At 48.9% G+C, this 16,703-nt stretch overlaps 1 protein-coding gene across 1 annotated transcript in view; it reads left to right on the top strand.

Moving 5' to 3' along the window:
* The first annotated feature begins 3,454 nt into the window (after window positions 1-3,454).
* dixdc1b (DIX domain containing 1b) overlaps window positions 3,455-16,703 on the top strand; it is a 30,876-nt gene continuing 17,627 nt past the window's right edge. The window contains exons 1-5 of the mRNA XM_018755514.2: window positions 3,455-3,659; window positions 6,887-7,016; window positions 7,401-7,526; window positions 8,262-8,517; window positions 9,805-9,927. Of these exons, the coding sequence (XP_018611030.1) occupies window positions 3,600-3,659; window positions 6,887-7,016; window positions 7,401-7,526; window positions 8,262-8,517; window positions 9,805-9,927 (695 nt within the window). The 5' untranslated portion in view covers window positions 3,455-3,599. The remainder of the gene's footprint in view (window positions 3,660-6,886; window positions 7,017-7,400; window positions 7,527-8,261; window positions 8,518-9,804; window positions 9,928-16,703) is intronic.

The raw sequence follows: 16,703 nt of genomic DNA, 5'->3' as shown, positions 1-16,703 counted from the left end.
TTTACTCAGTTAGCAGCTGGTGGGCCAGGGTACGAGGAAATTGATTTGTAACAAGAGTTGTTGTTATTATTGTTGTTTTACAGAACTGACCCCTTCGTCCAAGACATCTTATGATAACAGAGCTGTCTATTTTTTATAATTAATGGGGTTGCAGTGCTCCATACCCTATCCTGGAAGCAAAATGTGTGGGAGGGTGTACGTGGAGTGGAAGCCAATCGATCACAGGCCAATCTCCAGACACTCATTCACACGCACATAGACACACTAAGGGCAATTTAGGGTCACCAGTTCACATGAAACACATGAAATATGTGAAGCAGTGTTCTTGTACTGTGAGAGGAAACCAGAGCACCCACAGGAAACCCATGTAGACTAGACACAGGGAGAAAATGCAAACTCCACACAGACTGAAACAGAGTCAAACCCGGGTTCCAGAACCTGTAGTGCAGGAGCTTTGGGGCACCAGTACCACTCATTGTGTCACCCTGTGCTGCCCTGTCAGGACTGTACCCAAGGTTTTAGGGAAACAGTGCAAGATAAACACAAGATGAACCTGAGAACAACAAAAGTTCATAATATCAAAACAAAACATTGGGGTTAGGAGAGACAATAGGTGGTCATTTACATCTGGAGAGAGGAAGCACTATGTCTAGGGTAAGAGTAACTCAGACTTTTCCAGTACCTGTGTAATTGCAAATTATGTTATCTAAGAGTAGAGAAGAAACAGATTACAGACTAGAAAAAACAAATCAAATCAGGTCAGCACTCCAGATTTTGTGCTGTTTTCTACTGCCATCTTTGGGCTAAGAAATCCCTGAAGACTTTCTTAATTTATTTTCAGTTTCTGCGACTCTCCCAGTGAGCTGATATATGCATAAACAATATTAATTTTTTTTTTGTCTACTCTTACAGATGTTGACCAAACCTAGTAATTAACTGCATTTTTTTCTTTATAGAACCCATGTTTTTCCACATTCTGTAAGACAGTACCACGTTTCACCACGAGGGGGCACTTACAGTAACAGTCACAAAGAGCAGTGAAGAAACTGAGCTGTAAGTGTGTAGTGCCATCTGTTATGATGATCTGAACCTTATCTGATGAATTTTATGCACTCATACAAGGCTAACTGGGATTCTCTCTCTGGTAGTATGACCACTGGTGGCTACTGTGCAGTAAGGTGTATCTGAAGGAGAGGTCTCTGAGTGGTACTGAGATTAGGTGTGGCATGTCAAGTCTGGGCAGGAAGCGCAAACCCAAGAGGAAGGATGTGGTTCAGCACACTTTGTCACATACACCTCTTCTTCTGTCCTTTTCGCCAGTAATATGTTTCAAGTTTGTGAGCCAAAGCCCTGCACAGAACTCTCCTTCGCAGCATTTGTGCCTCGTTGTTCATGGTCCTCACCATTTTTCTTTGCTTCTTTTATGCAAGTGGCGAGAAGTTTGTGTGTGTGTTGTGCGTGCATGTGTGCAGAGGCCTGCCTGATCAGTGGTGGATTTCAACAAGTTTGTATTTCTGTGGTGGCTTTAGAGCCATCGGTGAGGAAAGGGGAGGGCGAACCATCCCTCCGGGTACAAGTGTTTGCACTTCTTGCATAGCGATCAAAGCAGAAAAGCCAACACACTCAACACACATAAAACCTTCCTGTTTTGCCAATCCAGATAAACCAGTGAGTGTGACAAAAAACTGTTACGTTCAGCACACGAGGTCTCACACAGATACTTTAACTGGGGCACTGGTGGCAGACAGTAGAGTCAGCAGAAGTGCTATAAAGAAAGGCTCAGCCTCAGTCCTCCCTGCTGTAGCATCCTGCCATATGAACCCTGGCGTGATCTGCTCACTCTCATTCCTGGACTAATAAAATTATATATTGTACAAGATGTGTTCCTCATAAAAAGTATATTTACTAACTGACAAAACCATTAAAATCCCAAACCTGCAGCTAAACTCTTGTATCCATCATTAGTCCTCTCCGCTAGTGCCCAACACTCTTGTTTCAACTATGTGGACTATATTGGAACTAATTTAATGCAGCAGTAAAACTCATTTAGAGACTATGATGACTGTAGGTGAAGCACACACACACACAGTCTGAACCGCTTGTCCTATACGGGGTCGCGGGGAGCCGGAGCCTAACCCGGCAGCACAGGGCGTAAGGCTGGAGGGGGAGGGGACACCCCCAGGATGGGATGCCAGTCCATTGCAAGGCACCCCAAGCGGGACTCGAACCCCAGACCCACCGGAGAGCAGGACCTGGTCCAACCCACCACACCCCCTTGTAGGTGAAGCATTAGAATGTCATTTTTGGTTTACTGTAAGTTTCAAAACGAGTCTAAAGCAAATGTACCAGTAAATGTGGTTGTGCTTTAGTTTAGGGTTTTGTTACGGCTAAGACACTGCATGCAGCGTAGTGTCCAGCTATAAAAATCTTAGTAGGTGAAAGGATAAAGCGGACCACATTTTGGTCTGTTTTTGTACTGTTTTTGTACATTATGTACGTAAAATGAAGATTTTAGTGAAATGTGTGTCATTCTATAACTGAGATGGAGCTGAGAACGACTGGAGACCCCCCGTAAGGCTTTTTTCAGTGTGGGCCTTGGGAATGCCCGGGTCACTGCCCAGGTCACTCTGCTCTCTTTCAGGTTAGCAGCGTGAAAGGCTTTTTGCTTTTTAAGCTCATTTGAGTGACAGGACATCATTAAATTGGATTAAAGATGCAACAACTACACAGAATAGCCACGGGTGGTTCTTCCCAGGACTCCTTACCATCTTTCGTTCATCTGTCGATACAAATTTGTTATATAAACTAAGTGTTGGTAAAATTATTTGCTCCACATCAGTGCACAGAATTTATTGCAAATAGCTGGTATGAAAATCCTGAACAGCTGTAGTTTTTAGAAGATTCTGGGTAAACTGTAGATTTATAGAAGCTCAACTTTATCCCTAAAACATTAGATGACACACAGAATTTTAATAACTCCAGTGTGATTTATTTACATAATAATAATAATAACTTTATTTAACTGGCTTCATTGTGCAAGGCCATTTTACAATATTATAAACAATTGTAAAATTATTTACTAATTTATACAGCTGAGCTGGGTAATACTATTATTATTACTTCAGTAGTTCAGGGTAATTAAATTGATCGAGGAGATTTTCTTTTCGGTGCTCTTCTGTATCAATACACGTAAAAATGTTGTCCTTATATTTTTCGTAATGAACTGATGACAGCGTTACAAAGAGAATGTCACGGATGCCATCGAGCTAATTGTATTAGAAGTTAAAATACGGTCGGAAGGCGGTGACGTAGCCGCAGCCTTCCACGCCCCGACTTCTTACAGCCGGCTGCTGCGAGCCGAGACGTCGCCATGGCGACGAGAGAGCGGTGGGGAGCGAGAGGTGGCTGCGCATGCGCGCCGAGCAGCTCTCGGCTGCAGCCGTATCCTGTTTCATGTAACGGGTTAGCTAGCGGCTAACGGGGCAGCAGCGGCGGGGACGGGGCTGTGCGCGTGTCCGTGGCGGCGGCGGCGGCGGCGGCGGGACTGCGCTGACTCTCCTTTGGGTGCTGCGTTCACACCCCTTCCTGAGGGAAGAATCATGATCGCATCCTTGTCGAAGGGGAGTCTTCTGGACGTGCTGCAGGAGGGCTTGAACGAGGTACCCAGACAGACTGACTCACTGAGCCAGACATCATGATCATCATCCCAGCAACACACACACACACACACACACACACACTCAGTATCGTTGATTCTTTGTTGATCGGAGCACCAGTAACTTGATTCCAATTTTATTTTATTTATTAAAACCATACTTGATGTAGATCTGAATCCTACACAAAGTCAAAGTCCTTCATGGTACCTAATATCAATCATGGGTTATACACCTTCTTGGTTAATTTTTTTTTTTTTAATAAAAAAAATCTGTAATAACACGGACTGTAATCAAAAGTTAGTTAGTTGTAGTGTTTATTTGTATTTATGACCTTGAGAAATGGATTTTTAAACCATTGTATTGTTTTTTTCCTTCTGCTGGTGCTTTCAATTATTTGATCCATGCTTTGAAGAGGGTACCTGGTATGATGGGGGGGGAATAAAAAATATTAAATTACATTGAACAAAGCAAGGGAATACTGAAGGGTAAAGTTTTATGGTTTAATGAATGGAAACCAGTGCGTAAATAGGTTGGATTGCATGTGGGACGATTGAGTTTGCATGTTAGCGGGCAGCAGGTGGCGTAGTGTTTAGGGTTCTCACCTTGTAATCTGAAGATCTTGGTTTTGAATATCACACTCCGGCTATAGTACTCATAATCTGGATACTTATCCTGAATTTATACGGTATGAATACCGTGCAGTATGAATAGGTAAATCGTAGGTAAATCACTGTAAAGTTGATTATCTGTTACTGTCAATGTTGGGCAAAGGGGACAGTTAAATAAGGACTGATTACAGCAGATAACAAGCTGGGAACTGGACCAGATGTTGTGAACAGCCCCCTGGGTTAAATACAAAATATACGTAAATGCAAACTTTAAATATGAACAGGTGGAACAGATTTTCCTCTGTGCTTTTCCATTTCAGTCACTTTTCCATGTGGTAATTTTATTCTATCCATCAGTTTTGTCTTGTTTTGACTCCAGGGTGCTCCTCGAAAACTCCTCGCTGACCTTCTTCCATTAGCCTTGCTTGATCCTAAGAGCGTGGTCTGTGGGGATTCGCTGTTCGGTCTGACGGCGCAAAGTCGGGGTCTTTGCCGATAATTTAACTGGGCAGCGGAGGCGATTCTGTGAAGTCTCTTGAGGTGTCAGGTCCCAAGAAATAGGCAGCTTTGGCTGAATTCAGCACTATTTTTTTTATCAGATGGGTCCTGGGGTAAAAGTGCCCTCTTAAGGGGTGTACAGTCATAATGGAAGATCTTCGGGCGTCTCGCTCGTGGTCTGGTCCTTCATGTGCTGTGTCTTCCGCAGCTGTGCTCGTAGAGCCCGACGTCTGTCAACAGCACGCCACGCACCTCACCCCCAGCGGTTCTGTTCATCTGACCCGTGTTGACCCGTCGGTTCTTCGTCTTCTGTTCCGTAACCGTGGAAACCTCCGAGAGCAGGCACTTGATTACTGATGTGTGAAAAGTGAGCATCAGAACACGCTGCGTCGATGCTCTGCAGCGACAAAGGCTGGTTCTGGCCGGACTCCAGGTGGACATGAGGATCCAGACACGAAACGGTTCAAGGTTTGGTGTCTCTGAGGGACTGCCATCTGCTTCCCCTGCTGGAGCAGACATGTGCAACTGTCTCAGTGGGACCCATAAAGACTGATTACTTCATACCTGACTTTCTTTGTTCCTGTTATTGTTGTTGGTGCTGCCGTAACAGCTGCGTTCCTCTTGGGCCTTCGTGTCACCAAGTCATTGTCCTGAACCGGCAGTTCCTAAACCTCTTCTCAGGGACCATAACCATTTAATATATTTTTGATCCTATCAGAAGGACTGAAGCAATCAAGGGCCTCATCATAATTAGGTGGTGGTGGGCAGCAGGGTGGCGCAGCAGGTAGTGCTGGTGCCTCGCAGCTCCCGGGATGTATTCTGGTACCCAAGTTCGAATCCGATCGTGTCTGTATGGAGTGTTCACGATCTCCCTCTCTGTGTGGCTTTCCTCTGGGTGCTCTGGTTTCCTCCCACAATCCAAAGACATGTGTTTCAGGTGACCTGTTGACCCTAACCTTACCATGTGAATGGGTGTGTGTGATCGTTCTGCGGTGGACTGGAACCCCGTTCGGCGTGTACCCTGCCTCACACCCAGTGTTTGCGATAGGCCCCGGACCACCGCGACCCCGCATTGGACATGCGGGTATTGATAACGGATGGATAGATGTGTATTTGATCATGGGGGAATTGCTGAGGACCCATAAGAAGTCTGAGAACTGCTGCTTTAGGACATTAACTTATGACCTGTTCAAATCTGACAATGTAAAGCATTGGGCTGGGAGTTGGCTGTAGAAGAGGAGCTCTTGGGTGTGATGTTCCCCTGGGCGACCCAGCAGAGAAAGTGCAACTAGGGCCTAATCGGACCTGGACCGCGGGGTTCAGAGCAGGCTGTGTGAATGGTGGGGGGGATTTGCCCTGTCAGGAAGACTGAGCTTTCAGCGATGATCGGCAAAGCCTCTTTGGCAGCTGCTCACGCAGCAGGAATCTGGACTGACGATCAGAGCGGTGCTGGCGTGGCTTTGTGAACAACCCTCCATCCTGCTGCCCTAAGTCCAGATTTTTTATCGAGAGCCGTGCACGGAGCCGGGGGCAGATGGCGTGGAGAATTAATATCTCACGGGCTGACTTCCCTTCATCGGTCAACCCAGTGCACAGCCTGTGATGGCCAAGTCGAACGAAAGCAAACAATGATGACAACTGACAATAAAATGACTCACTTTCTCCCCTCATCTCCCATGTGCTCCATAAACATGTACTATGTTATCTGTTTAATGATTTAAAAAAAGCAAAAGTAAATGCACCCGCTCATGTAATATATGGTGGTTTATACCGTGGTATGAGAGTAATGGACCCAAATCTCCCCTCCTGTTGGCGTCATGCACTTTTTGTGTTGCTCTCAGAGATGGAGAAAAGCGCCTGCTATATGATTAAATGCAAAAATTTCAGTGCTTTTGTTAGAAGGGCGTGATTATTACGTTTACATTTATTTATTTGTGCAGTTGGGGTATACAAACTCACAGCTTAAGATGCAGACTCACTGCTGTCGGGGCACAGCTGGGGGTCTTGGGTATCACCATTTTGCTGGTACACACTTCTGCCTGTGGAGAGCGTAAAGGTTTTTATTTATTTATTTAAGAAATATGTCCCTTCTTGAATATTCTTTTGTTCATATTCTTGTCTTAGCAACAACTGGCCGCCTACGTGTCCTGGGTGAACGCGCAGCTCCGCAAGAAGCCCGGTCTGAACCCTGTCCAGGACCTGAGGCAGGACCTCCGAGATGGGGTGGTCCTGGCGCACCTCATCGAGGTGGTGGGTGAGTGTATCCGCCCAGGGAACAGGCCTCCCGTCGGCCTTGCTGTCACGTACGGGGGCCGTTTCGGCACCGTTCGGTAAATCCAGACCGTTCTGGGTATTCGCAGTCCTGTTGTTGGAAGGCTGCAGGTTCCACAGCTGTCTTTAAAGTGCTGAGCTGAGATTGAATTAATGAAGGAATTAGTTTATTTTAGCGATTCGGTCGTGAACGTATACCTGCGCAGATACTGCCCCCCCCCCTCCCCCCCAGGTCCCGAGGCAATGAAAGACTGCCGAGAGAAGAGATGCTGTCAGGTCTGCCGTGTTCTTCTGCAGCCCTCGGTAGTCCCACGGGATGCCGACTGGGCGTTTTGAAGAGCTTCCCGTATTGTCTGTGTCTCCTCAGCTGGTGAGCAGCTGGACGGCATACACTTCTGCCCTCAAGATGAGCAAGAGCAGAGGGAGAATGTGGAGAAGGTCTTGCAGTTCATCTCCTCCAAGCGCATCCGCATGCCGCAGACCTCCGCCCGTGGTGAGTGACCTGCGGCGCTCCGTCGGCTCCTCGCTGCTAGGGTCGGACGCCGGTATCCGCTAGTAGCACCGCGTTCTTTACCGTTTTATTTGTACTCATTTCGCCAATTTCCGATACCATTACCGGCAGTTGTAGCCCAACAAAAGCTTTATTTTCTATATTATTCTCCAGGGGAAAAAAAAGAAAATTTAACAGAAATTTGAGCATATTCGTGAAATTTTATTAAATGAGAAAGAAGGTGATCTGTAATCACATGACCAGAACGAGACTTGTTTGTAACCACTGCATAATCCGCGCTTTGAGAAGAAAAATAGAAAAAGAAAATCCTTTTATGTTTTAGGAAACGCAGGGAGGGAAGTTCCAAATGTTAGCGGCTTTGGTGCCAAAGCATTTCCGTGTACCGGGAAGCAGTGGGTTTTTTTTTTTTTAAATAGCTGGCGATAGAGTCAGCTAAGAGAGGTCAGTATGCTTATTTTTTGAAGAAAAATGCTGATGAATAATGAAATCACATTAACTTGTTCAGCTTAAGCCTAACAGTGGAAACATCATTTTCCGTGTTCAGTTTCATTGTCGGTATTTAATGCGTCGTGCATCAGACGTACTTTAATACCGATAACGTTTGGTTTGTACCGGTACTGTACCGTAGCTCTTAATCCTTAACGGTGTCCAGCCCTGCTTGCTGCCCATCCCACCCAGGTCCTGCCCCTAACCCCATGTGTCTGCTCTCTCTTTCAGATATTGTGGAGGGGAACCTCAAGTCAGCCATGAGGCTCATCCTGGCCCTGGCAGCCCACTTCAAGCCTTCGGCCTCAGCCAGCCACAGGGTTGCCAGCGGGGCGGCGGGTAGGGGCCAGCCTGGGTCCTCGTCCAATCACCGTCCGAACTCCACCGTGGCCATGGCTCAGAATGCAGCAGCAGCACTGGCGGCGGCCCGACAGGATGCTTCGCGCCCAGCCCGCAGCGTGGCACAGATGAGGCAGGAGTGGCAGTGGTGAGCTCAGCCTGTCCGCACTGGGGGGGTTCACGCCGATCCCGCAGGCCGGTAGTGCTGCAGGGTTTCCAGCTCTCTTACCCATATGGTGCAGCTGGTGGTGTAGTGGTTAGATCTGCTGCCTGTGGACCTAGAGGTCATAGGCTCAAATCCCACTTCCAGCTGTAGTACCCTTGAGCAAGGTACTTACCTTGGTTTGCTCCAGTAAAATTACCCAGGTGTATAAATGGGTAAATAATTGTAGGTGACTCAACGCTGTAAGTAGCTTTCGAAGAAAAACTTAAACTAAAAGAATAAACGCAAGTAATCAGTTCCGCTGAACGGTCAGCTGCTCCAGCAGGAGCTCACGCTGTGGGTCCCCAAGACACATCCTTCTCCCCCCCCTCCCGTTTTCTCTGTCCTTGATGCCTCATTTCCAGTGACAGAATCTTCTTTGCATAATCATATTTTCATTTTCGGATTTGCGGTGTTGCAGTTCAAAGGGAAGAGAGTTTAAAAAAAAAAAAAAAATTTCCAATAAAATGGCTGCCCAGCCGCGCTTTCCTTTATGTGCGAGGCGCGATAATGCCGCCGTCAGAACACAGGCACGGGGTTCAGCCTGTCAGACAAGTCAACTCCTCAGTTGTGGGGATAACAGGATTAGTTAGCTTATAGAGCGCGCCCCCTTCTCGCTTTAAGGGGATCCATTAGCCGTGACTGTCGGGTTCTTGTGACCTCTAGTGGCGGCCGAAGGACACTCCAACCTGGAAAAAATGACCACAGTCACATTCACACACACACATTGTCTGAAGCCGCTTGTCCCGAGCGGGGTCGCGGTGAACCGGAGCCTAACCCGGCAGCACAGGGCGCAAGGCTGGAGGGGGAGGGGACACACCCAGGACGGGACGCCAGTCAGTCGCAAGGCACCCCAAGCAGGAGTCGAACCCCAGGCCCACCAGAGAGCGGGCACAGGCCAAACCCACTGCGCCACAGCACCCGCCAATCACATTTATTTATATTCATTCATATAGCTGATGCTTTTCTCCAAAGCAACTTACAACATTAAGCTACTTACAGTTATTTATCCATTTATACAGCTGGGCAATTTATTGGAGTAATATAGGGTAAGTACCTTGCTCAAGGTTACTACAGCTGAAGGTGGCATTTGAACCCGTGACCTTTGGGTCCAAAGCACCTCTGACCTTTACACTACCAGCTGCTCACAAATGTTAGTTGAGGAGCTTTATGCTTGATAGCTCATGGGTACTGTGGCGGCACTGAGCCTGCTTTCTGTCTGTGACCCCGTAGCCGGGGTGCGAGCCTAGGTGAAGAGATTGAGAACCCCTGCTGGAGTGTCCGGGCGCTGGTGCAGCAGTACGAAGGGCAGCGGGATGCACCGGAAGAATACCCTGAGACCTCCAGGCCCTCGAGGTACCCGCCATATCACCAGTATCTACATATTGCATTGCCTGTGTTGCATGCTTTAGGCTTTTCGTTCATGCCGTTTAACACTTATTATACCTGTAAACATGAGTGGCACAGAAGGAAAACAATTTTAAAAAGTTCCATTACAGTACCAGTCAAAAGTTTGAGTACAGCTAAGCAACTTGAACAGTACTAGTACGGGACAAAGTGGGCAGACACACACACACACACACACACACACACATCATCTGAAACTTCGGGGTTGCGGGGAGCCAGAGCCTAACCCGGCAACACAGGGCGAAAAGCTGGAGGGGGAGGGGACACACCCAGGACGGGATGCCAGTCCGTCGCAAGGCACCCCAAGCGGGACTCGAACCACAGACCCACCGGAGAGCAGGACCCATTCCAACCCACCGCGCCACCGCACCCCCCTGGTGGACAGATATGTGAAAGTAAAACAATCCACTGCTCAAACTATTGACTGGTACCACGCATCACTTAGAGGCCAGTTTATTAGGTATACTTGGCCTTTGACATGTACAGCAAGCCCCCCGCAGTTAGTTTCTTTGAGTTATGCAGTTGTGACACTGATTGTTAAGTATGCAGACAGGGTCACAAGGTCCAGTTCCTGTTTGAATAAGAGTCAAGTCAAAAGTCAGGAGAGGCTTTATTGTCATTTCAACTATATACGGCTGGTACGGTGCATGGTGAAACGAAACATCGTTCCTCCAGGACCATGGCGCTACATAAAACAACACAAAGCTACCTACACAGGACTACATAAAGTGCACGTGTGCAAGATATGTGCAAACAGTGCATAACAATTACTAAAGTAAGACAATAGTGACTAAAACAGGACAATAGTTCCAATGTCAGTCCTGAGTATTGAGGAGTCTCAGGGCTCGGGGAAGAAAATGTTATACACACTGGCCATGAGGGCCTGAATGCTTCGGTACCTTTTGCCAGACGGCAGGAGGGTGAATGTTATATCACATGTTGTCCAATCTAAGTGTCTTTGAAAGTGATGTGATTGTTGGTGCTAGCCAGACTGGTTGTAGCACCTTCAAAAGTGCCCATCCTCCTGGAATATTTACACACTAATATATTTAGAGTTTACAGAGTATGATAAGATAAAGAAAAAAACATTTACTCATAGGAACTTCTATAGGTGTAAAGAAACACTTTTTGGAAGAGAAGTCAGTTAAAGCTAACAGGAAGGCCACGTGCAAAAATAACAGGTCAGTGCAACAGCAGTGTGCAGAGAAGCATCTCTGATTGCATGATTCATTGAACACTTGAAATGGATGGGCCAAAGCAGCAGATGAGCACTTGAAGTTCATGTCCTGTGCGCTCGTATCAAGGAGATGAGGTTCCAGTGGACATGCAGTCACCAAAACTGGATGACTGGAGAGTGGAAAATGATGCATGCTTTGTCAAATTCCAGTTTCTTTTGCCATACGTTGAGGTCAGAAGTTGGCATCAGAAGAATAAATACCTTGATAAATACTGCCCGGTGTCAATGATAAAAACTGGTGGTGGTGGAATAATTCTGTGGGGAATGTCTTCTTGGCCCACATTAGGTTTTTTACTAGCAACTTAGCATCCTTTGAATTCCACAAAGTTCCAAAACATTGTTACTGACCAGGTACATCCTTTCATGGCCAGTCTATCCTTTCTCAGATTGATGGCTCCAGCAAGGTAATGTGCCCTGTGTTAAACCGTACGTCATCTCAGGATGGTTCCACAAACACGGCAGTGCTTTTACGTTACTCCAATGTCCTGCACAGTCCGCACCTCTTAAGCCAATAGAGGTTTCTATGGGATGAGGTGGGATGTGATGTGACAAAGTGAATGTACTGCCAAAAAAATCTGAAGGAACTGTGTGAAGCTGTCAAGCCAGCATGGACCAAGAACCCTGTGGAATCTGTCCAGCACTTTGTTGCCGAATTTGAATGTGTGCTGTTCTGGGGCAAGAGGGTCCCACCCAGTTCTTGCTAGGTGTACCTAATGAAGTGTGTGTATGTAAAAAAAAAATATATATATGTATGACTTGTGCTTGATTTGTGATACGTGATTGTTTTAATTTATTTCTGAAACCTATAAGGTGAAAGAACAAAAAATATTGGCAGTACTGATGAATTTTCAGTGTGTTTGGGTTGCCATTCCCGCCAGTGGTCCCACTTGACAGAGGGTCCAGATCCTTTAATGCATCCTCACAAGGACTCATGAACTGAGCAGAGCTCACTTCTAGTTTTCAGGGTTCTGTGGTGATGTGTGAACACGCGTTTGTTGAGGGTGTGTTTGTGGTCCGCGGTGTCCCATCGTACATGCGGATCACACAGGGAGAACTCTGTTCCTGGATTTCCTTGGCTTCTGCAGAGCCCCATGGGTAACGCACGGTGTCCGTCGTCACTGCCTTGCTTGTTCACATTGCCCTTTGACACCAACACCCTGCAGCATCTCATCAGCAGCTTGCGCTGTTTCTAAGGTCTACGAAAGTCACGCTGGTAAATAATGTGACTGCCCCAGATCTGTTTTTGAACAAAGCTGCCTTCTGTTTCAAGTTAGATCTTCACCGAGTATTTCTGACTACATCTACAGCTGTAACGACTGATTAATGAACTTTCTGGTTGCAATTATTAACACTAACGGAGCTCGACGGTAACAACTTGTCTTGAATGATCAGTGAAATGAAGAGCAAGTTTAGGGAATTACAAGTGGGTTTTGATGACTCTAAGATGCTTGTCATTTAATTTTCTATGCTTTAAACGTCATTAAGGGTGTTACTATAATAATTTACATGGTTAATTGGCCTGTAGTCGAGCAAAGGCATTTTAGACGCGTTATAGAGGAAAGACCGCAAACTTGTCACCTTAACGGCAGAGCGGCGCATCTACCCTGGGTGAACTTTGGAAGCTTTTAAGATTGTGCGTGAAGATCAGTGGTGCAGTTATGATATATGAAGGCAGATGATTGTGGGAATTGGGAGCAATAGGGCTAAAAGCAGTCATTCTGGGGAAATGATGTTGACTACACACTTTGTACAGTACAGGAGTGGCAACGGAACACGTGGCAGGCTGCTCCTCGCACTATGTTGCTCCATTGGCACACTCTCGTCCTCACTCTATGTACCCATCATCGACACCCCGTTGTCCACTGCTGGGTCATGGTGGTCCGAAGCCTATCCCGGAAGCACAGGGCATGAAGCAGTGTACATTCTGGACAGGACCACCCTGTCACAGGGAAATCGCACACACTCGTACACTCACATATACACACATCAAGGGCAACTTAGAAGACCCAGGTCATCCGAAGCACATCTTTGGACTATGCGAGGAAACCAGAGCACCCAGAGGAAACCCACGCGAACTTGAGGAGAAAAAACTAACTCCACACAGACTTGGCTGAATTCGAACCCACAGCCCAGGAGCTGTAAGGCACGAGTGGTACCGGCTACCTGACCGTGTTGCCCTCAGCTCCTTAGTTAGGTTGAATAATCAGCTTTTGTGTTTTACAGAATTATAAGAATGTCATGACTGTGTGTTTGAGGGGGTTTTTTTTTGGACAAGTATGGAAGTGGCCCAGTGATGTACCAACTGGACTAAGGCATTCTGTGCTGTACTAACCCAGCAGACAGAAGCACATTCCAGCGGCCTCCTTTCTGCACCATGGTGTGCCCCACAATGCTGGAGAAGCTCGGCGGCGCCTGGTCTGGGGTTACGTGCGGACGATCGCCTTCTTTCGGAACTGGGATTTGGAGTCGGAAGGCTTAGGGAGAGAACACGGTTCACCTCGGCGGTAATCAACGCGAATCCCCCAGTCGAGCACTTCCTGTCTCTAAGATGACGGGCAGAGCGGCGGCTCGCAGACGTTGTGCTGCCCTGTTTCCGCTCAGACCGCTCCATATTTATGTAGTACAGTAAGGCGTTACAGGGCAGTACGGAGCGTGTCTGGTGCGTCTTGACCGCTGCACAGCCGAACTGAGTGCTGCGCTGGAGTCGGCCCAAGAGATGGTGTGTAAAAAAAAAAGAAAAAATGCGGTACATGTTACCATGGTTTGCAGTTTCGTGTGACGAGCGCTTGGTGATCTCCTGCACCTGACGTGTGGAGCTCTTTTCCAGGATGCGTGAAAATGCATGAAGAAAATGTCATATGCAGAAGGGTTTTTCTGTCAAGGGTTTTTTTTTTTTTTTTTCCCCCCGTTCCTCCTCCTTTCAGGGGGGCGTGGTGGTGCAGTGAGTTCAGCCGGGTCCTGCTCTCTGGGGGTTCTGGGGTTCGAGTCCCGATTGGGGTGCCTTACGACGGACTGGCGTCCCGTCCTGGGTGTGTCCCCTCCCCCTCCGGCCTTGCGCCCTGTGTTGCCGGGTTAGGCTCCGGCTCCCGGCGACCCCGCATGGGACAAGCGGTTTCAGATGGTGTGTGTGTGTGTGTGTGTGATGTCCTCCTTTCAGTAAAACCCTGACATTTAGAACTCCTTACCATCCCAATTTCTGTGATACATCCTTAAAGACATCCTGAGGAATTCCTCCCGCTCTGTCCGGTTCCCTCCCCGAATTTTGTTGCGGTGTTACCGCCTGCAGTGCTTACTTTCCAAACAGCTCTAATATCCGCAGAAGGAGGTGAGAAATGACAGTCCGTCCCTCCGCGCCCCCACCCCGCTTCGAATATTTTTAATATCAGCGCGTGAAAGGGATGGAAATGCTGCGTGAACGGTGTAGCGAGCAGCTCCCGGCAGCGCGTGCTAAATCCAGAGCGGCTCGCGTGGAAGCAGCGCGCCTGTCGGCCGTCCGTCAAGGTGCTTTGGAGGTTCAGGCGGAGCATCTCGTGACAGGTTTGGGAGGAGGGGTCCTCGTACCCGCTGGGTCCCCCGCAGCCCCCCGGACGCGTGGGCGGCACACGCGCCACAAGTCGTGTGCTGCCGTATTGCGAAGAGGAGTCGAGCTGCCGTGCCCGCCGCCTCCTCCTCTCCGGATCGGCTCTCCACCCTCCTCTGTTCTCCGCCCCCTTTTCCGCTGCTTCACCTGGCCGTGCTCCGCGTGAGCCCTCCCTTCCGCTCCGGCCGTCGTGTTTTCCCCGTACCGCGGTGGGATGGGAGAGCAGGGCGGTACGTTGCGTTCCCGCACCTCCTCTCGCCGCGCGCACGCGGACTGTCCACCTTTGTGTCGGACGCACCTGGGGACAGCTGCGCATCAGTAGAACCCAGGGATGCTCCGGAAAAAGCTGACGGAACCCTCCCCCCACTTAGCCTGAATGAGCTAGTCTAATAAGCAGGGACCCCTCCCCTCTTTTTCCAAGGCAGCACGTAGGAGAGAGATGGAGAGGGAGGAAGAAGGGGGGGTGGGAAGGGTGGGTAAACAGTGGGGCTGAGCCATGTCTGACATCTCCAACCAGAAGGAGAAACGAGAGAGAGAGAGAGAGAGAGAGAGAGAGAGAGAGAGAGAGAGAGAGAGAGAGAGAGAGAGAGAGAGAGAGAGCGAGCGAGCAGAGCCTGACAGATTCCCCTCTGAAGGAAGGAGGCTCTGCCAGAGGAGGATCTGCACGGAAGGCAAACGATCCCCACAAGGCACGACAACAACTCACGCTCACAGCCACGCAGACTACAGCCGCTGCTCCCTCGGCCACAGAAAGCCACAGCCATTCTCGACGTCCAGGACGGACGGAGGGAGGGCGGGAGCGAGCGAGCGAGCGAGGGAGGGAGGGACAGGGGGCGGGACCCGTGGTTCAGACACCGCTCCCATATGGCTCTGCTGGCGAGCGGCTGAGGGGCGCTATAAGGAGGGGGGTCCTTGGCACTGTGGCGATGGAGGTGTGTTGCGGCGCGCTCCGTGGGGGTCCCGTTCAGGGGGGTGCCTGACAGCCTGCCTTGCCGTCAGCCCAGCCGGAGGGGATCGCTCGTGCGCTGCCGGCCGCTTCGAACCCAATCGGCCGTCGCGGAAGCCGTCGCCATCTCCCCCCCGTCTCGTTTGTGTCTGTTTCATTTCCCCGACCGAGGAATATTTTCACGTTGGCTCCTGGCCCCCTGCTCGCCGGGCGATGCCACCGACCGAGGACAGCAGCGCCCCCCTGGGTCTGGTCAGGAGTCACCGGGAAGGGTAGGGGGGGGCGACCGGCGAAGGAGATGGGAGCCAAACAGGTGAAATGGTAAGAGCGGGAAGTCGAGGTTCTCCGCACTGCTGTCTGTTTCTGTCTCTCCCAGTAACTCCGGCGACGCATCGCACTGATCCGGTTCGTGATCCAGTTTCTCGCACGGCACTGTTTTTCCTCCGGGGCTTTACTCGCTCCACGGCAACGCTCGTGCCACAGCCGCGGGCACTTTACCGAGGCCGGTGCCCCACTGTCCCCCGTCACTCCTTCAATCCAACTGTCAGATCGCTGTAGAGTTTTCTTCTTTTTCTTCCTTTCTTCTCCAAGAGGCATCAATCAGCTGTCAGTGGCTGTTTTGGTATGTGGCAAGGCATCATGGGAACTGTGTTTTGGGGCGTTAATGTAAAATCGGCTTCAGCAAACATGTCGACTAAATATTAATTATTATTATTTTGTGCTTCTAGTTTGATTTGCAAACGTCCAGACGAATTATAGCTTAGTAACTCTGTATTTGCTTCTGTTTTTTGGACCACGTAGTATTAATTAGTGCACTTATGCAGCCTTCATACTTCATCCATCAACATTTTTATACATTATGTGTGCGCTGGTGTATCAGATGAGTGTGTATGTCAGCACCAGGCAGAAGTGTTCATTTTCCAGGAGCGGAGAGCGCTGTATTCAGAGGTTTTGAGGGTAAT

This window comes from Scleropages formosus, chromosome 4 (genome assembly GCF_900964775.1).
Source record: "Scleropages formosus chromosome 4, fSclFor1.1, whole genome shotgun sequence".
Lineage (NCBI taxonomy): Eukaryota > Metazoa > Chordata > Actinopteri > Osteoglossiformes > Osteoglossidae > Scleropages > Scleropages formosus.
Note: the sequence above shows the minus strand (reverse complement) of the source record. Positions and strands in the feature narration are given on the sequence as shown.